The sequence below is a fragment of the Pezoporus wallicus genome, unplaced genomic scaffold (assembly GCF_028554395.1).
Source record: "Pezoporus wallicus isolate ANWC-B61680 ecotype Strahan unplaced genomic scaffold, APGP_CSIRO_Pwel_v1 contig_8226, whole genome shotgun sequence".
NCBI lineage: Eukaryota > Metazoa > Chordata > Aves > Psittaciformes > Psittacidae > Pezoporus > Pezoporus wallicus.
The window spans coordinates 883,337-904,008 of NW_026635187.1; the positions used below are offsets into that span (position 1 = coordinate 883,337).

General features: G+C 49.1%; 1 protein-coding gene across 2 annotated transcripts in view; it reads right to left on the bottom strand.

Moving 5' to 3' along the window:
- Positions 1 to 16,129: 16,129 nt before the first annotated feature.
- RTN4R (reticulon 4 receptor) overlaps positions 16,130 to 20,672 on the bottom strand; it is a 73,854-nt gene continuing 69,311 nt past the window's right edge. The window contains exons 1-2 of one of the 2 annotated variants that reach the window (XM_057411164.1): positions 18,523 to 19,199; positions 16,130 to 18,168 (exon numbers count right to left, since the gene is read on the bottom strand). In XM_057411164.1, coding sequence (XP_057267147.1) covers positions 16,736 to 18,168; positions 18,523 to 18,577 — 1,488 coding nt within the window. In that variant the 5' untranslated portion in view covers positions 18,578 to 19,199 and the 3' untranslated portion in view covers positions 16,130 to 16,735. Of the gene's footprint in view, positions 18,169 to 18,522; positions 19,200 to 20,672 lie in introns of those variants that run through there. The other variant, XM_057411172.1, reaches the window with a different exon arrangement.

Sequence of the window (20,672 nt, forward strand, 5' to 3'; positions counted from 1 at the left end):
GTGTCAGTCCTTCAAAAGCTGTTTCCTTCAGAGAAACACTGGCTCCTGAATGAAAAAAGAAACTAATTTGGGGATTTTTTTTTCATGCTACTCCAATTAACACCATCCAGGCAAATACTCTTGGATTTGAGTATAGGACAAATCTAACCAAATCCACACACACTGTTTTGATCACATTCTTTGGATCTGGCAGACCTACTGTGACTGTTTAAAAACCCCAATGGCAGTTTTCCTGGGCAAAGTCTATTTATGACCCACCTCAACACAGAAGGCATATCCTTCTTCTTGGTTTGCCAGGGTGAGCAGCTCCAGAGGGGATGCTTCAAGGCACAGCATGTGGGAGCCTCCATCCTGAGGAGGAGGGGAGGCTGCAGCACAGGGCTCGGGGTGTAGAAAGTGCCTCCACTGGTCTCTTGAGGAGAGGGTGCACAATGGACAGGGCTGCTCTAGGTGCAAGCAACCTTTATGCAGAGGAAGTCCTGCAAGGAGCAGCTCAGACTGGGGTAGCTACCTTTAATTTCTCAGCTCTTCACCCACCCTCTGAGGATATCAGTGCTCTGTTGCCCATGCACGTCCGTTCTAAGTGCGGGCTGTGAAGAGGGGACGGTCACTGTCTCTGGTGTGAGCATCATGCGCACAGTCCCTTCAGGGATTTGGTTTGTGCCAGAATTCAAAGCAGCTTTTTTCTTGCTCCACGAAAGCATGATCAAAGCTTCCCTCCCTTGAGCTGATTCCAGCAATATTCCTCATCAAAAAGCAAGGAAAAAAAAAACCCAAACCACAACATATTTGCCTGTGGTTGTCTTCCAAATAAATCCCCCTATCTCAGGAGACTTGGGGATGCTGTCTCATCCCCAGTCAGCATCGGTGCTGCTGGTAAGGGTCTGCTTTTCTTTTTTGTCACCTTTGGATAAAATCCCCCTGTTGTAGGTGTTTACATCTACTTATTTTCCTTCTGATCTCAGGATTCCTGTAATGTTTCAGCTCCCTCTTTAGCTGTATCATTAGTTCTGCACTGATCACTGAGAAAAGCCTTCTTGCAGAGCTTTGCCTCTGAAGCCAGCTCAGCACTGGTGCCCCAGTGAGAGCATTTCCACCTTCCTCTCCTCTGGCCTCAGCTCTCTTTATTTATCTTATGGCTTGCAAAAGATCTCAAAGGCTTGCTTTATTAAGCAACCTTTATGGCAGTGGCTAAAGCCAGACTCTGTTTCTCCTGCACCTCTGTATATTAGGGTGGTCTGCATGGACAGGTCTTGTAAAACATGACATTTCTACTCAAGTTTTCCTTCCAGAGGCACTTGCACTGTTTTCTTCCCAGGCATCCTCCTGCCACTGGCCTTTGCTGAAGACCTGCATCCATGACAGTAAATGGCAGTGTCTTTCCATCCGTGTGCTGATCATGCAGAGTGGAGATCCAGCTCTAACCTCAAACCTAAGCACATTGTGTTTGATGGCACCTGAACTCCCTCATGGGATATTTATAACCTCCCCCAGAGCAGAAGCAGGTTTAAAACATACCTGCAAAACTGGGGTACACGGGTGTCCTGGTGCAAAGCTTCAGCCAGGGATGCTCTTGCTCCTAAGTCATTTAATGCAAGAAAGCTGAGACAAAATAAACTGTCCAAAAGCCTCCAAAGCTACAGTGGCTGCAGCCAAGCTGAGGCAGAAACTCAGTCCAGAGTGTGTTGTGGTTCTCAGCCCCGTTCCGAATGAAGCAACACGATGCTCAGGAAGGTGGCAGTAATCCCACAACATCAATATTCCTTGGGACTCACTAAGCAGAGTCTCAAAGGAAGAACATCTTTCCACCAGTCTCATCAGTGTCTTATACAGAACTTAAAATTACCTTCTCTACCCTGACCTCAATCCTTTTAAATCCTACCTCCATTTGCTGGCCGGGGAATGACGGCCAGCACCTCACCTCCTGCAGATCCCTGTCAGAGCTGGTGCCTTCAACAGTTCATGTCTGCCCTGTGCAGAAACTGCTAACACTCATCTGCCTGTGTGAAAACACATTTTAATTGAGCAGCCCCACTCAGCCAGGAACTTGGCTAAGTCTGGAAAGCCGCTTGCTTTTCCCTGTACTTGCCACTCTCTGTCCTGATGTCACCTGCAAATTTCAGATTTATTTTTGGATAATTGATAGAAATGTTGGAAAGTACAAAGGTTTCACCATTTCCTTGAGATCCCCACACAAACATCCCCATTCGGTGACAGTTTTGTGTTGATTACCAGCGTTTTGTAGTCTGTTGTCACTTGGGTTAGGTAATGCCCAATACTAATGTTTAAAAACAGAATATGATGTCAGATCCTTTGCAAAAGCCTTTTATGGGTTATATCTGTCAGCTCCATGCTGAGAGAGGTTTCAGTGCCATGAAACCCAGCTATTTTGACAGTGTGCCTTGCTTTGTTCACCCCATACACAATAGTCCTGGAACCTCATGACCAAACAGCACAGAAGCAAAATTCAGACTTCAAGGTCCAGGAAGCTTTGTCCAAAGGGGAATTCACTCTGCCCTGAGGGCTGGCCCTGCTGACGCAGAGCTCCTGTATTCTGTATGATAGGACAAGGAGGAATTGGTTAAAACTTAAACAGGGGAGACTGAGATGAGCTCTTAGGCAGAAGCTCTTCCCTGTGAGGGTGCTGAGGCGCTGGCACAGGGTGCCCAGAGAAGCTGTGGCTGCCCCATCCCTGGCAGTGTTCAAGGCCAGGTTGGACACAGGGGCTTGGAGCAAGCTGCTCCAGTGGAAGGGGTCCCTGCCCATGGCAGGGGTTGGAGCTGGAGGAGCTTTAAGGTCCCTTCCAGCCCAAACCGGTCCATGATTCCCAGTCACTGCTCCTCTGAAAGGAAGTCTTGTGTTACTCCTGGCATAGGAAAACCTTGCTGCAAGATTTTGATGTGTTCCTGTTGTTTTTTTCAGCATGGCCCATGATGCTGCAAGCACAGTGAATGGGTTATCCACAGGGAGAGGTGGAAGGAGCTCTGGCAGGGACCATGCTCAGCTGTTACCCTGCTCCCCAAGGTAGTTCTGGCTCTGACCCTGACAGTGTTCAGCATCAAGCGATGCCTGATGCATCCCTGCATCCCTCCAGTGCCCTCCTGGGTATCTATCTCCACTGTCACTGTCCTGCCCACCCCAGGAGGGATGAAGGCAGCTCTGATGGTCTCCCTCCGGCAGCCTCATCTTGGCTCACAGCAATTAATTCTCCCTGCTGTCCACTGGCTCTTCAGAGGTGTAAACACGGGGCTGTAGGAGCACTTGGCAGCAGCCCAGGAGGAGCTCAATGTGTCAGGATGCAACAGGCACTTGCAGCAGGGATTTTCATCTTCCTTTTTTTTCATCACCAAGCTGAGCTGCAAACAAACCTTTAATTAATTCCTCCACAAAGTTCTGCTGAGCTTGTGGCCTCCAATCTTCTGGGAGGCTCATTAACCTGATCCTCTCCCTCCCTGCTCCTTGCCCAAGACTGGCAGTTTTCACTTGTTGAATCTTAATGCCTTTCACTGGTGTAACAATCTGCTCTTGTTCACCAGACGCCTCTCGCCCCCAGTGCACAGGCTCCGCTTCTTTTTTGCTTATATGAGCTCATGCTACAGCTGCTCTTAAAAAACGACAAAGCTCACACTTCTTTGCAGGAAAAACTGACTTTCTGCAGAATTTCCCCTTAGCTCTGGGAAAGGAACCATCAGGAATTTCAGTTTTCCACTAAAACCTTCAGTTTTCAACAACGGATGTTGGGGTTCTTTTTCCCTCTGTGAAAGCCGAAGTGCTCTGAACATACTCCTGCTTCAGTGTTTTCAGCAAAAACTGGTGGAGAAAGAAACCAAACCGGTATCTGCACAGATGTACTCAGGCAAAATGGGCAACAGCCCCTTTTTTTACTGGGGAGGACTGTTTCACACAGCTCCATCTTGATCAAGAGCCCATTGGTTCCAGGCAAGAGACGCTCAGGTTGTTTTCAACTTGCATCTCCAGCCCTGAAAATATTCCCTGATTAAGAAAGAGCTCATAAAAGTAACTGAGATGTTTTGGAGTCTGTGCTTTTAGTTCTCTTCTGATTTAGTTCCCCAAGGTTAATGCAGGAGCACGGGGCCTTGTGGACAGCCCTGGGGACTGACACTGGGCACTGAATGCCTAAAGGGGCTGCAGGAAACCTGGAGAGGGGCTTGGGACAAGGGATGTAGGGACAGGCCAAGGGGAATGGCTTTAACCTGCCAGAGGGGAGACTGAGATGAGCTCTGAGGCAGAAGCTCTTCCCTGTGAGGGTGCTGAGGCGCTGGCACAGGGTGCCCAGAGAAGCTGTGGCTGCCCCATCCCTGGCAGTGTTCAAGGCCAGGTTGGACACAGGGGCTTGGAGCAAGCTGCTCCAGTGGAAGGGGTCCCTGCCCGTGGCAGGGGTTGGAGCTGGAGGAGCTTTAAGCTCCCTTCCAACCCAAACCAGGCTGGATTCGGGGATTTCTCAGCAAGCCCCCATACACACAGTGCAAGAAGGAGCGGGGGGGATGCCCTGGGACCTCTCTTTGCCTCCAGCATTCCTCTCCCCCGGCTGGTGAGATCACTTTCCTGAGGGACAGATTCAGAGGAGGGACCCAGCCTGCATTCCTCCCTTTGCTGGGAGGAGATGGGACGGCCTCTGCCTGACTCTCCTGGGGACCGGTGCCTAAGTGCAGGCTGTTATTTCCAAGCTTTTAATTCCACTCTAGAAACCTGAAATAGAATCAGTTGAACAGATTTTGGTTCGGGGTTTTTTTTTTGCTTTGAACACACAGTTTCGCTCTTTTCAGCCCCCCCGAGGAGCAAAACAAAAAGCAGAAAACCACTGACATTTCTGTTGGGTCCAAACTCTTTTGCCTACTTTATACCTCACAGATTACTTACATGTTGGTACCATTTACACCACTCTCATTAGAGGTGTTCTGGCAGTTTGCTGCTCTGACAAGCCAAATCCCATGTGTGTTTTGGGTGGATCCCAGGGCAGCAGCACCAGATTCTGCTCTCCCACTGCCCTGCTCTCCAAGCACTGGGGAAAAGCTCTGCCTCCAATGCTGTTAAAACAATCTGTCTATTTTACAACAGTCTTGAGAATATTCAGGACCAGCTGGGAAGCACTTGGATACCATAGCAATAAGCACCAGGCCATTTATAGCCTGTACAGAGCAGGGCTGGGTGAAACAGGCCACACATTAAACAGTGCCTGTGGAAAGGAGAACAGAGGCTCCAACCAGGTTCAGTGAGGTGAGGTCATGTGGGAAAGCCATGAGATCATTTAGTTCATGATCCAAAGGCATGCTTGCAAGGAGTCTGCCGCAAGCCTGCACGTGGAGGCAGCTCTGGTCTTCCTGCCTCTATAGCATTTGATGGAGCATCACCCTATTGCAAGGTCACTCTTCAAACCAGGCTTTCCTGCTACTGCTGCCCACCTTGTGTGAGGGAAATCAGCATCTCTAAAATTGTCTCAAACCTGCTGACTGCCACTGGTGGTGATATATGAGGCTAAATGCAAAGAAGCAGCCAAATATAAATGATTATCAGTTTTCAGCCTTATTTGGGAAAGATGCCGATTGTTGCTCATTTAAGGATTTAAATTCTCTGCATATTATTTGATGAGCCCTGCGTGAACATGCAGCAGTTTGTGTCCAAATCCCTCTTCTGCTATCACCCTTTAAGGACACCTGGGACATCCTACCCACTCAGAGCCTCCCTTTCTCCCACTGAGTAATTGCAACGTAGGGCTGAGGCCTCCTTGGAAGCACTGAGGTCTGGAAGTACTGCACAGGAACTCAGCCTTTCTTCATAACCCTTGTGACACGGGGCTCTGGTGACTGCCAGCCCCTCTACTTTGGCCAGGTTTTGCTGTTGCTGGCTGTGGCAAAGGGTAGAAAAGGTCCCAAGGGTCCTAACAAAACATCCTTCCAGAGACTGGTCCCCATTCCCTGGTGGGCCTCCTGCAGCTGCAATAGCATCTGGGCTTTGTGCCCACAGGCAGCCTGCTGCCCCCCCCCCCGTCCTAAAACAGGAGACAGCACCTCCAAGTGCAAGTGCCCAGATCTGCAGTGGGCTCACAGAAGGCAAAACAGACCCGGAGGAGGGAAGAGGGGGAGGACAGACTTAAAATAAGGCTGTTGGGGAAAGCGAAAAAAGGAAAAACCCACCTCACACCCGCTGAAACTTGAAAATGTGCGAGTTGCTCTGAGGCTGCAGCGATGACAAAGAATGAGCTCCGAGGGAATGGGTCTAGGGAGGGTGCCTCTGTGGAAATGAGGAAGCCCCATCTAACAGCACCGCTTTGCAAAGGCCTTGCAAGGGTGAAGAGGGATGCCTGTTATCCCATCACAGCATATTAGTGCTCTTTGTTTCTATATTGTTATCCTCCTGTTGCTAGAGCCATTAAAGACTGTCTCTAAATAGCTCGGCGTGGTGATTTGCTAATTGAGTTAACTTGGCTGCAGCAGCTGAAGGATGTGGTTTGTGATTAGATAAGACCATTGCCCCTTTCAAAATGAACAACCCATTAAGAGGGTTTTCTAGGTCACACTACACTGCTCAGCACAGCACTTTGCCAAGCAAGGTGCAGCCCAGGGCCCGTGGCCCCAGCCAAGACAGACAGTCATTACAGCTAATGAAGGTCTGTGCTCCACTTCCCTTGGAGGAGGTATGGAGCCTGAGAAAAACCCAGGCCCTTCTCCGAGCTGGAATCAGTTCCTTCTGCCTCCAAGCACAGGGAAGGCCACCTCAGGCTGCTTGGACTTTCCAGGTCCTGCTGCACAGGTAGTGAGAGGGGTCCCCATGCACCCAGGGGAGGCATGTACTCAGATGTCCCCACAAGATGAAACCCTACTTGTAGACCTCAGTTCAGAGTGGAACGCTGCTGTGCAGTGATGGTCTTTCAGGTCAAAACCCACTGGTCCATCCCCTGCATTTCCTGCTGCTATTTCCCCCCTAGACCTGTCAGTACCATGCTGACCCTGCCCAAGCCTCTTGCTCCAGAAGCAGCAAACGAGACTCTTCCTCACTAGGACACATCTCAGATGTATCTCCCAAGCTGTGGAGAGCCATCCCAGACCCTCATCAGTGAGGACCTGGAGCTCCAGTCTGTTTCAGTTGTCCTGCAGTTGTGCACAGAGCTCCTGGCCTGCCCACGGAAGAGTGGATGGAGTTGGTGGAGCTCATTGCTCTTCCATGCACATGGTTATAGTTTTAGGTGAGCTAGTTCTTGGGTGCACATGGGGGCCAGCCCCCTTGGTTGTCCACAGCAGCTGGCACTGCTGAGCATTTATCTCAGCTTTGTTGGGACTTCCCTTGGCAGGCAGGCTGCACGGGGCTGAGTCGCAGAGCCAGCAACGCAACCTGAAACAAGCTGTGTGATGCTGTGATCCCACCGAACCTCAAGAGCTGCGTCACTCCATAGAAAGAGTCAGCCCAAAGGGAAGATCAGGTGGTAGCATGCAGAGATCTATGTTCACGTAGAGATCCCTGCTTTCTCAGACCCTTGTGTCCTCCAGCTCAGGCTGGCAAAGAGTTTGAGGCAAACCCTACATTTCTAACATCCCTGAACTCAACACAAAGGGATTCTTCTTCCCTCAGTATTGCTGGGGTTTTCACCTTAGCCTGCACTCCTATCCCAAAGGAGCAGCCAAGGGAACTGGAGGGAACAGGCATGGGGGAAAGCAAAGGTAGAAAAGGATTAGGGATAAACCATGAGAAAAGACCGCTGCAGCCATTTTCTGGAGCTACCAAAGTGCTTTCAACCATAGAGATGCTCCTGAGAAGACCTCCCACGGGTGACCAGCTCCATGTCATGCCTGCCTGTGCCTGCATGGCTCCACAGTGGTTGTGGCAGCGCAATGTGCCCAGCTCAAAGCACAGAGGGGAGCTGCACCAGATCAGAGGAGACAAAGCTGCTGCCCCTGCGGCTCGAGCACCGGCCAAGCGGCTGTTCTGGAACATGAAATAAAACCCCATTTAACAAGAACCTGAAAGTTTTCATCAAGTGAAATGGTCTCGGATGGAGCCTGGTTCCCCCCTGTCAGCCGAGAGCTTCAATTGGCAGCCAGACGAGTACCTGTCAGGGCTGGGCTGGAGTCATTAGTGAGATCAGAGTCCTGGCAGAGCAGCGGGAGGCTGGACTAGATGACCTAATTTGCGTCCCTTCCAGCTCAGAAAGGTCTGTGATGTATTTTTAATGAAGCACACACAATAAACTGCTAACATAATATTAGAGGCTCACTTCAAAGCTGGAACGGGCAGGGAAATCAAGGTGAAAGTTTCTGTGAATTCATCATTACGATGTGTCACTCATATTCACTATGACAATCCCTGGGCACACCAGATGCTTCCTTTCCAGTCTTTGGTACAATGGCTGGAGCCCTCCCTCCTCCTCGTGTTTTTTCAAGCAAACCAGAAAGAACCTGGAAAGTATCAAGCTCTACTCAACACCCCCCATAGGTACATGCATTGTTGCAGCCCCACAAAAGGTTTTGCAAGCAGCAAAATCCCATGACTCTGAAGAAGGCTGAGGTCATACCTTAGACAAGCTTCGGGCCACCTGGGCTGCCTTTTGTTCTGCTGGCTGCTTCTCATTGTACAGCTGGTGTCTGTGAGGTTTAATGGTTCCATGAGATCTGCCAGGGAGCAGGAAGAGCAGGGCTGCTCCCTCAGGGAAGGCAAGCCAGGAGCTGAGTGGGATCCCACAGCTGGAAGGGGCCCCACCAGCCACAGGCTGCCCCACAGCACCTGAGTGAGGAAACAAGACCAAGAGATGGTGGCCAGGTCCAGCCCAGAGTCCACATCGTAAGGCAACAAATGGCAGAGCAATGAGGCAAGTCCAAGGTGAAGCCAGAAAATGGATCCACAGGTCAGGAACAGGTTCAGTGACCACCATGCAGGTCCATAGTGAGGTGGCAGGTCCAAGGTCAAGTCACGAAGTCAGCCATCAGGGAGGGTTCAGATCAGCAGGGCTCTGTAGCCAGACAGAGACATGACTATGGCCAAGCTGTAGAGCAGTGCTCCTCCAGCATGGCTCCAATAGGGACTGAAGGCATCAGGCTGAACATACGCAGAGCTCCTGGGCCCATGGACTGGGTGGAGACCCCAAACAAGGCTGGTCAGGAGCATTAGGACCCATTATTTAACTTGGAACCCTGGCAAGATGTATGAGCTTTTCCAGAAATAGAGAAACACAGTGGAAAACGGGATGTCCATGTACCAGTTTTCTCCTTTCCAGAACTATTAAGCCACTGTGGCACAAGAAAACAGACGTTTTCCCCACAAACACCCATTCCTTCTGGGATGGCCCCTGTTCTACCCAGTGGCTGGATATAATCTCTTAGGTTCTTTAAAGACCACAGCTCTGCTAGAGATAAATAATATATTCCAAGGGTGGAAACATAATCAGAAGCTGAAGGCAGTGCCTCTGACTGCACCTGAATGTTTCTGACTTCTCCAGGTTACAAAAGCTGACCAAGACCAAACTGGTCAAAGATCAAAGAACCTCTCAGCTCCAACCAAGCCAACAACGCTGCAAGAACTTACCCACGTGGAGTCTGGAGGACCTTGGTATTGAACCCCTCTGGTGAGATGCCACTGCAGGAAACACACCTAAAAGTGACACACAACCTCAAACATGCATAGTAAACATTCCACCCCTGATTCACAGAAATCACATGTGCATTTGAATGCATTCCCAGACCTCCTTGTTTGGGGGAATTTAAGTGGCTTTCCCTTCATAGACATAGAATGGTTTGGGTTGGAAAGGACCTTAAAGCTCCTCCAGCTCCAACCCCTGCCACAGGCAGGGACCCCTTCCACTGGAGCAGCTTGCTCCAAGCCCCTGTGTCCAACCTGGCCTTGAACACTGCCAGGGATGGGGCAGCCACAGCTTCTCTGGGCACCCTGTGCCAGCGCCTCAGCACCCTCACAGGGAAGAGCTTCTGCCTCAGAGCTCATCTCAGTCTCCCCCTCTGGCAGGTTAAAGCCATTCCCCTTGGCCTGTCCCTACAGGCCCTTGTCCAAAGCCCATCTCCAGGTTCCTTGCAGCCTCTTTAGACACTGGAGTTGCTCTAAGGTTTCCCCTTAAGGAGCCTTCTCTTCTGCAGGCTGAACCAGCCCAGCTCTCTCAGCCTGGCTCCATAGGAGAAGACAAGCTTCTTTGATACCCTTTGTCCTTACAGCCTTATCCTCACAGCCCCAGCAAGCTCTGTCTGACAGCAAGGGAGAGTCATTGAGGAGAGAAAAGGATTTAGCAAAATACAGAATTTAATAGTCCTGCCTGGAAACCTTGTTAGAATTTCCACTTTCACCACACAAAGCAAATGGGAACATTTAGTCTTTGCATCTTGAAATCAACTTGAAATTCGTGTGAATAACTGACATGGCTGGGTGAAGAGCATGCCTGTTATCCAGCCTCACTGCATCTTGTCTCAGCCTCTAATTGTCATGCAGAAAGGGACTGAGCCTTCCAGGTAAGCTGGTGTTAATTTCACTGTGGGGCGGAGGGGAGGATGGAGACAGCTAATGAATGAGAAGCAGTGATTGATTCCTGTCTCGGTGTCAGGACACTGAATGCTGTTTGTCAAGAAACAAGGAAATGTCACTGGGATTTGTAAGCGCTTGTAACTATTACATAAAGCACTTTGAGTACGAAGCACATAAGATAACTTTCCGGGGCTGCTGCTCTGAGAGAGTGTTAATACAACCACTGGCTCTTCTTGACATTTCTACAAACAACTAATAAATATTCCATGGGAGTGGCTGCTCCTGCTGCCGCTGTTGTTGTGGTTTCAATGAAAATACCAGGGGAGAAAAGAGCAGCTCTGCCCTTATTTAGCAAGCATGCAACCAAATAAGAGTCCTCAGCCAGCCCACACCAGGGCTTTGCTCCAGTGAAAACACAAAGCAGCTGAGTATCCTGCCTTTCTCCTGATGAAGGAGAAGCTTGGATGTGCGTGAAGACCCAGAGGTTAAATGACTCACCCGAGGTCTCATATTGCGCATGTGACACTGGTGGGGATTGCAGCTCAGCCAGACCTGTCTCTGTTGCTTCATCCCAAGGCTCAAAGTCTAAACAGAGTTCCTCAAGCAGGCCAAGGCAGTGGTAGGCAGGCTGATTTCAGAGGGTATCAATATGGGAGCTCCATATGTATTTGGAGACTGTCCATGTTGGGTGCTGTAAAGAAAGATGCTGTACCACTCCTCCCAAACACAGACATGCTGGTGCATAACGTGCCCTCCTGCTCCCTGGCAATGGGGGGGATCACACAGCAGGTGTGGTGAGAGATACTACTGCGTTCTTGGGCCACGTTGTCCATGCCAGGAAACTCCCGGTCCTGCTCTAGAGGTGCTGGATCCAACTGCACTAGAGAGGCTTGTGCAGAAAGCAGAGCAGGATCTCACAGCCCAGGCAGCAGCAGCCGCACATGCAGTGAGTTGCAGGAGTGCTGGTTAAAACCCCACTGACCACAGCCGTCCAATAGCTGCATTTTCAGTGTTTTAAATTGTTAGCTACCTCCTGCCATGGAAAAGTCCAGCACTTCCACCTCGTCCCAGATTCTGCAGTTGTTCCCTTTCTGCTTTAAATCCAAGTAATAATACTCAAACCCAGCCACAGAACAACAATTACAAGTAGGAGCCAGCCACAACCACACCACCACAAAGGAGCTGAGCCATGAGCAAACTGCTGCCAACAGCCCCGACCCACAAATAAACCACTGCAGGTGGACCCTGACACAAGTAAACCACCGCAGATGGAGCCACCCACCACTGAAACGCTGCGAAGGAGACCAGCCTGTGACTCATCCGAGCTGTGTTGGTGCTGTGAGGACTGCGGCAGCCTATCAAAAGCTATGATTTCATCCCAAAAGACGTTACTGTTTTTATGCCTGGTGACAGCTGGGCCTTTTTGGTAGCTGCTGACCTAGAACAAGTCTCTCAGCCTGCACTGAAGGTGGGTCATTTAAAGATCTGAAGTGCCTCATCGTTCAGTGAGTGGGCAGTGGATACCTTTATTTTCATTGTCTGTCTTTGCCAAGTCTCCATTATCCCTATTTATAGATGCCCTGGGAAATATTCCACTAAGTCTCACCTGCATTTACCCATCCAATGCCCTAGTTATGGCACAAATTAAGGGGTCTTTAATTGGTGTTTCTGTCCTGAGCCATATTCAGATGTCTGGGCTTGGCTTTATAGGGAAGGTCTCTGCATAATTTCACAGGTCTTTTTCCCTCACCGTGGTTGTACCCAGAGTTCATGACATCTCCAGAGCTTCCCATCAGCCAGCATGATACCATGGTCCAGTATCATCCCTGAGAAACATTTGCTTCTCTTGCCTGTTTTCTGTTTTCCTGCCCACCCCCACTCCCAGTGACTCTGTGTGTGGGGGTTTATCCTTTTCTGAGTTTGAGAAGGAAGCAGAGCAGCAATAGCTCTTCTTCCTCACTGTCTAATGACAGGGAACTAATCCAGAAGCACAGCTTTGAATTAGAAAACCTTCCAGACTTTATTATTTCTATGCATCATGCTTGTTTGTAGCAAAACTCAGCAGCTCAGATAATCTGCTCCGTATCAGTGCAGAGATGTGGGAACGCCACTTGTTCACAAGGTTTATGAGAGCCTGTTTGGAAGAAGAGATCTCATCCCTGTGGAGTCATAGGCTGGGCATTTGCCCTGTGATCTGTGGGGAAAGGATGGGACAGAGATGCCATCTGCCTACAACCCAGGGCCGGGGTTACAAACAGCCAGGTACCACTGGTACCTGGGTACCTGGTTACAAGCAGCAAGTACCACTGCCAGAGCAGGTTCCAGTCTCTGACACAGCTCTCAGCACTGCCCTGGGTCTTGTGAATTTGATGTTTCTCCACTTCTCAGGGGAGGAGTGGGGACACTTCAGTCTCAGGTGAGAAAACCAGTATGCGGCCAAGCAGAATGCAGAAGAGCTTTGTTAAGAAGTCCCATATACTTAAACAGATTTCACTCTGAGGACCTGAGTATCGTACTCTAGCAGCTGGAGAGTCACAGTGGTTTGGAGGACCAGTTTGGAAATGGGTCCCATCCACAGCAGAAGTAAAGTCCCATCTCCCTGCCCTCTGCAGGAGGGTGGGAAGATGGAGGGAGAGAGCAGAAGATAAATATACTTGACATGATAAGGAAGGGAATAATCATCTCCTTGGCTAGCACAGAGCCTGGCAGAGCTTAAAGGTGGACCAGAAACCCTGGAAGAGTTTCTCTTTTGGTACTGTTCCTGCTTGTTGCAAGCACAAGTGTGGAGCTGGCAGCAATGGAAAAGTGTGGATCTGTGGAGGCAAATGCCATTAAGGAAGTAAGCTTGAACACAATGCGTTTCCACCACTTGAAGGCCTTTATTTTTATCACATCTTCGAGAGCGGGTATTGCATTATCCAAGTGGTGTCAAAGCGGAGAGGACACCATATGCAGAGTTGTGCAGCTCTGTAATGGTGAGTCCATTCTTCCCAGGACAGTCTGGACTGCATCTCTCATCCATCCAGAGCTGTCCTGGCTTCTTTGTTTATTTGATTTCACTCCTGGCATCAAGGACACGAGCAGAAAATTGACTGTGACTTGCACAGTGAGAAATGAAGAGAGAGAAAGTATCATGAGACGGGGAAAAGTCAACAAGGTCCTGAGTGCTGCTGTGTAAATTCCATTTAACTCAGTGATGACTGAGTGTAAAACAGGTCTTCGAGGGATATCTAGAAGATTTGTTCCAACCCCAATAAAGCACAGAGATGTGATACTGCCTCCCTTTGAAGTCCTCAAACCCTCCCTATCCTCACCAATACCACAGTTCTCCCTTCACCTCTTCAGAGTTCCTACAGGTGTTCCTGCTGCCCACCGAATCCCTTTCTTCAGTTTTTTGTCATTCAAATGGCCCTGTAATGCCTGTAAACACAGGAATTGGCATCTGGACAGCAGGAAATCTAGGAAATTAGCACAAGGCACTCCTCTGGGCTTGTGGCCAATAAACAGTCCAAGGAGCCACTGAAAGCACAGCAGAGTCAAGCTTTAGAAAGCAGGAAGAGTGTCACTGTTTTGGCATAAAGCAACTCCTAGTCCGTTCAGGATAAGTGACAGTAATGCACTAGTCTGCTTTGTGTTACCCACAGGGAGCATCAAAGCCAAAGCCAAAGACCCCTTGATACTGATTTGGATATGGGCAAGCCCAGATCTTAGGTCTGCTCAGGGCCCATTTAGTTGCTTCAGGACATGCCACAACACACAGCTCTGCTCTTTTTTTCTTTCTTTTCAATCTTTTGTCCAGGTTCATCCTGGATTTTACACCTCATCTGATTTTCTCATAAGCATTTTGACCACAAGGCTCGCTGACTGCTGTATAAGAGAGGCATGGGTGTGCCCTGAGATCATGATCAGACGGGGAATTATCACAGCTGCCCATTACAGCGTGAGGAAATTCTCCTTCTGGCTTTTCTATGGGCTTGGAGTGGTGCTGACCCCATGGCCAAGCCAGGCTGAGCTGCTCTCTGCTACTGTGGTTCAGCTTCAGGTGTTTGAATCCCTCAAGGGTTTGAATGATGCTTTTGGGTGAGTAGGAGGTGCCAGGGTCTGCTTTGGCCATGCAGGATCCCAGAAAATCCTCCACCACTGGCATGAAGGGAATAAATCCCAGCAAGTGTTAGAGGAAGCAGCTGGTAATGTGCTGATCACCCACCTGTCTTTGTAGATAAGTATGCACATAAAAATTGGACATGCACACAGGCATTAGGACAGTCAAGGCTGTCTAGCTTACCAAGACACTTAAGAATCCCAGCACAGGGCACCGAGGTCTTACTTCATCCTTTGGGCAGGACAGTGTATTTGCACCAAAATATGCCTGGCTCCTCTGCAGATGCTGATGCTGGTTGTGGAGCTGGGATAACAGCAGTCAGATCTGCTGGGATCCCAGGGCCATGAGCATAGCATCTCCTGCCCAGCCATAGGGCTGGTACTGACAGAGCAGTCCCCATCTCAGTGCCAAGAGTGAGCTGTCCACTAGTACAGGTCTATGCCACATCTTCTTGGCAGCTCCAGTGGTGGATTTGGAAGAGACATCACAAATGCGCCAGTTTGGGCATTGCCACCTGTGTCATTCACACAGGTGGAAACTGGCTGTAGCAGAGGCACAAAGTACCCCATGAAGTTATTGCAGGTGGGCCTCAGACACTGCTATGCTGCCTGCCCAACCTGCAGCAGCACAGTCTTCCTGAGACATGAGCCATCCAACAAGTAACCTCCCCTGCTTCTGCCCAAGGTTACTGTTCCCTCCTCATCAACCATCAAGCCCAGAGCAAGGCTGGCACTAAGTCATGGCCCTACTGGTGTCCTTCACTCCTGGCTTGGAGATGGTGCCTCCCTCTTCCACCTGTGGTTATTCTGTGAAGCTGAGCACCAGTGCTATGAACCTCAAGGGTGGTCAGGGCTGCCTGGAGCCCCTCAGCCTTGACTTGCCCACACAGTTCTCTAGCACACATTCCCAGGACCTTGGGACCATGATACTGCTCTTGCTTTTCTCTAGCCTCCATTACATGCCACCTGCATGTGACAGGCTGGTCTTGCATGCACAGACCTCAATATCTCAATAGTCTTCCTGAAGAGAGAAGCACAGAAGAAAATCTACGGGCCAGGAGCTGCATGTTTGGGGAGATGAACCCTATTTCATAGCTACAAAGCCTGAAGTGCTGCTCTGATCTGGAGCTACCTTCTGCTTCATTAATCACAGAGCTGAATCTAGTTATCTGTGCATATCAGATGAAAAATGGCCCTGTCCACCTTGTTGCGATTGCTCATTAAAGTTCTTCTACCTGCAACCTGGAGTCCTCAGTTCCAAGGGGCTGGGCTATTATCTCCTGCTATTCTGAGCATCCTGAAATATGAATGACACCGGGTGAATGCGTGCGACAGTTCAAAGGGGAACAGGAGCATTAGCAGAGCATGTTTCAAGCAAGGAAACCCTTTCCTGGCACCAGTTAAAGGTTGCATAACCACATCAAGTATGTCTTATTTATTACTGTCGCGTTAAACGCTCAACTTGCCTTTGGATCACAGATTACTTGGCATCCTGTGACTGTTCCAACTCTGTGGCCGGTTAGTGAACTTTACCTCTTGCAGATAACAACCATTTAGGAAAAAGAAATCTTTATTTTATATTTTTTTTTTGTATACTTGTACACAAGTAAAATAAAATGCATATCTATATATACTGCAATCTTGTGGAGAAAAAGGCAGCATTCTTTAACAAATGCTGCCCGTAAACATGGCGTGATGGAATGAATACAGAAAAACTGCAATATTCATAAACATAGGATTAAAACAGCATCAAATTCATTACCTCTGCAAATGGGAACCTGCAGTATTGTTCAGTGAGATGTCAAGTTACAAACAGATTTTAGACATTCTTTTCAGAGCATTTCTTACACTTTTTTTTTTTTTTCCTGTAAATAAACCATATTTCTTTACCATCTGCTGTAGTAAAAGCTGCTTTGGGGCAAGTGCAGTTCCGAAGACCAAAGGTATAATTCACAGGTTTCAGGACAAATAAATTATGTACATCTTGGTGTTTGTCTTTGTTTGTTTTTGATTTGTGGTTTTTGTTATAAAGGCATCCAGTTAAGTTTTGTGTAACAAAGCTCTCTCAGGGTGGATGGTAGTTCTGCTTTTGTCTGCAATGTTTATGGAGGTCAGCAAAAGTCTCGTATTAAAGTGTCATCAACCCAGGAAAAGAGTTTTAGCAGAATAACAGTAAGCTCCACACCAAGGGGGGGATCAAAAGGCTTAGGCTGAGCTGTAACGTGGAGCTGTTTCCTGGCTGGGTGAGGCGGCACTGGGCCTTTGATCTGTTCTTTTTAGAGCAGCCCTGCCTCTTTTTGGTTGGGACTGTGGAAGGTTCAATAGGCTCTGGAAATTCTGGTCTCAACTTGGTCAATGGAGGGTCTACAATGCTGGGGAAGGTCCCAAAGGGGGAATCGTTTATCTGCTTGTTGCTGCCATTTTTGGAACGGTCCGTCTCTACGTACTTGGTTTTGGACATGTTCTCCTTGTCCTTGAGAGGGTTGTTGGAGGATGGCCGGCTGCTGTGGGAAGAAGGACCTGCCTTGCCTTTAGCTTCATAAATAAAAGACTTATCTGTTTCTGGGTGGCAGCACTTGGAGGAGCTGTCGTGGGAACCGAGAGGGGGGATCCCAGTTGGCAGTTTACCAGATCTGGTCTTAGTGCTAAAAACACTTGTTCGTATCTGGTTGTAGGAGTCGACGATGCATCCTTCCAGGTCAGTGCTCTGCAGCCTCTTGAGGTCTCTCCCTGCCAAGCGGGGGGGAAGGTGGCACTCGAGCTCTGAAGATGATCCTTTAAACTGCTTAAACCAATTCCAGAGCGAGCGAGCCTGGCAGTCACAGATCCACTGGTTGCCGTTCAAGCGCAGGTACTGAAGGGACACCAGGGGAGCCATGGTTTCCCCCGTCAGCACGGTCAGGTTGTTGTTAAACAGATACAAGGTCATCACTTTCCCAAGGTCATGAAAAGACCGGTGGTGAACCAGGCTGACCCTGTTCTGGTGCAGCAGCAGCCGGTCAAGGTTGATTAGCCCTCGAAAGACATTCTCTGACAAGCTCTTGATTTTGTTACCGTGCAAGAACAGGTAGGTGAGGTTTGCAAGATCAATGAAGGTGTCATCCAGCAGATTCTGAAGTTTATTATCCTGAAGGTAGAGATATTGCAAGGAGAACAACCCTCTAAAAAGCCCTGTGGAGAGCTCCAGGAGCCCACAGCGATCCAGGTGTAAGGTGTGGAGGTGAACAAGACCCCGGAAAGTGACAGGGTTGATAGATTTCAGGTTCGTGTTGTCACTGAGATCCAACTCCTCCAGTTTGCTGAGCCCATAGAAGGCTCCAGGCTCAATTAGGCTGATGTTGTTGGAGTGGATCCAGAGAATTGTCATGTTGCGGCAGGAGGTGAAGCTGGTGGACCTCACAAGGGTTATCTTGTTGTTGTGCAAGAAGATGCGCTGGCTCTGGATAGGTATCTCTGTGGGGATTGCTGTCAGTCCTTGCTGCTGACAACTTATTGTAATCTTCGGTTCACTGTAGCACACACACGCCCCGGGGCAAGACTCCACTTCTGACTGGATGTTCAAGCAAAGCACCAAAATCAGCAGTTTGCTTCCTAAAGGATAACAAAAATAGTATGCAAATTAAGCAGGGTTATGGGAGAATGCTTTTCTTTGCAACTAATAGATGAGCCTGAAAATCACCCTTCTAAGTGCATTGCCACTAACCACAAACAACATATGCCAGCGGAGCCAAACAATTAAAATGCAGAATTAAAAATGCTCTATCACTCAACACAAGAGATAAAATCGATACACACTTGTAGTGGCAAAGTCTGAGCACTTCTCAGCCTTTCACTCTTTCACTCAGGCCTCTGACTTCGGTGGCGAAAGAAAGCCACCATCATTATGTATTTGCATCATGGGTCCTGGATGCACATCTAACATATGGCCTATTGCAAAGAGCTTACCTCTGAGCAAAGGAGCTGTCTTCAAGGGGGATGTTTTTCTCTGCCACAGGCACATTTAGAACACTTCAGCTTACAGGAAAGCATCTGCCCAGCTGTGGCTGATGCTTGCAGCCACAGGGCTGTACTAAGCAGCTCTGCATCCCATTCCAGCAGTGCCACCAGCTCCTTCCTTTTCCAGATCATTGAACAACTCTCCAAACCAAGCAGGTGTCTCCAGATTGCACCCAAAATGTGAGATGGCAATGTGTCTTTTGCAACTTTCCGGGAACAATTCAGGACTGATCTAGTCTTCCTGCAAGGAATAACTGTGAAAGGTTCCCCGAATAACTTACAGGTCAACCTGCCTGTAGAGGTCTCAGGTACGAGCATCCTTTCCTTCTCTTGGTCAAACCTTTATGCCACATATTCTTCCTTCTGTTCCTCTCTCCTCTTTTTAATCCTTTCAGTCTGCGGCCACTGAGGAAGAGGAGAAAACAACATGTTTTTCCGCAGAGGGCAGTGCTGTTGTTGGAGGAAATCATGTGCAGTGTTTGATTCAGGGATTCCTCCAAGGTTGCAAGGCACAAGTAGTTTCCATGTGCCCCAAGCATGCAGGCAGCCCACTGGGGTCGAAGAGCCCTGGAGAGGAATATTTTCCATGGTGATGATCACCTGCTTCCCCAGGAGCGGGACTGCATAGGAATCATGAGAAAGCATTTTGATTCACCGCATTCACCAGCTCCATCCGGGATGCTGTGAAAGGGCCTGGAGAAGGGACAGAGATGGGCAGAGGCTGTGCACCAGCATCTTCTGAAAGGGAACCTGGAGGGAACCTCCAGCTGAGACACCTGCACAAGGACCTGTTGTTTCCTACCTATGGAGGGGTAGTCAGGAAGAAAAGCAGCTTCAGCAATGCTTTACCAGCAATTAACAGCAAGTAATTAGATTGCTTCCTCTAAACCGCAGACAGGAGCTAAAACGAATGGGCAGCAACAGCAGCAGCAGGAGGCTCCATTTGTGAAATACCACATGTGAGCAGGGACATGTGTGTCTCCTTCCCCTCTCATCACAGTATCTCTGGTAAAAAGAGCACGTTTCTTCAGCCCAGGAACCACAGCAGCTTCCCCTCTTCGCTCTTGTGGGAGGTTGGTTTCTTCATTGAAAGACTGAGAATACTGTTCAGGCATGTTGATGCCTTGTTACACCTTCAAGTAAAAGAGTGGAGTTCAAAAGGCAGGTGGAAAAGGACAATGATGCAGAATGGGATAAACTGGGGAGGCTGGAGAGAGCCTGATTGCATCCATTCACGTGTACACTGTGCAGCACATGGGGCCAGATCCTGGAGACAAGAAGCTGCATCTCATGGAAAAGCCTAAAAGGCAATTGCATGGCTAATGAAACCACATCATCTCTGCACTGAAATAGCAACTTCAAACCCCAGTGATAACGGATTAAATCATACGGAAATCTCAACAAACTCTTTACTGAAGCAAGAACAAAAGGTATTGGAGAAGCCAAGGATGGAAAGTCACTTTTCTGCAATATGGGATCCCAGGCTTGAGCTTCATTCTAGTCAAAAAAACTCACTGTGTGCAGCTAATAAATCTGTGGTGATCCAACAGTCCACTATACACGGGAGACTTCTATATCTCATAGTCCACATGGGAGAAAAAATAACAGCTCAGCACACAGAGATAATTTGAGCCTGATATTATTAGCTGCTGAGCAACCCTGGAAGGCAGTGTGTTGAGTGCAGTATTATGACACATCCTGGCTGGCATGTCATGTTTTGACATATCACGTCCCATTGTATGGAGCAAAGTAACACGAGACAACTGAAATTCCCTGCTGGAAACATGTCACACCAAGAGGAGCCTCCTGGGAAATCAAAACAATGCCGGCAACCCTCTGTCCTGCACGACTCCTCTCCAGCTGATAACGAAAACCTGTAGCCAGAGAAACAGGACTTCCTACAGCCTCTTCCTCCAGTGTCATGATTCAGATGATGGTGGCCGGGGTGGCACCGGAGCAATGGGGTTCACCTCACTATGCAACAGCACCCGCTCCAGCAGAACAGCACCCGGAAGCAGAGACCACTGCAAGCTCCGTGGCTTTTCCCAGCTGATCCTCCCTGCCCTGGCCATGCCACAGGAGCTACAGCCTCCAGCCCA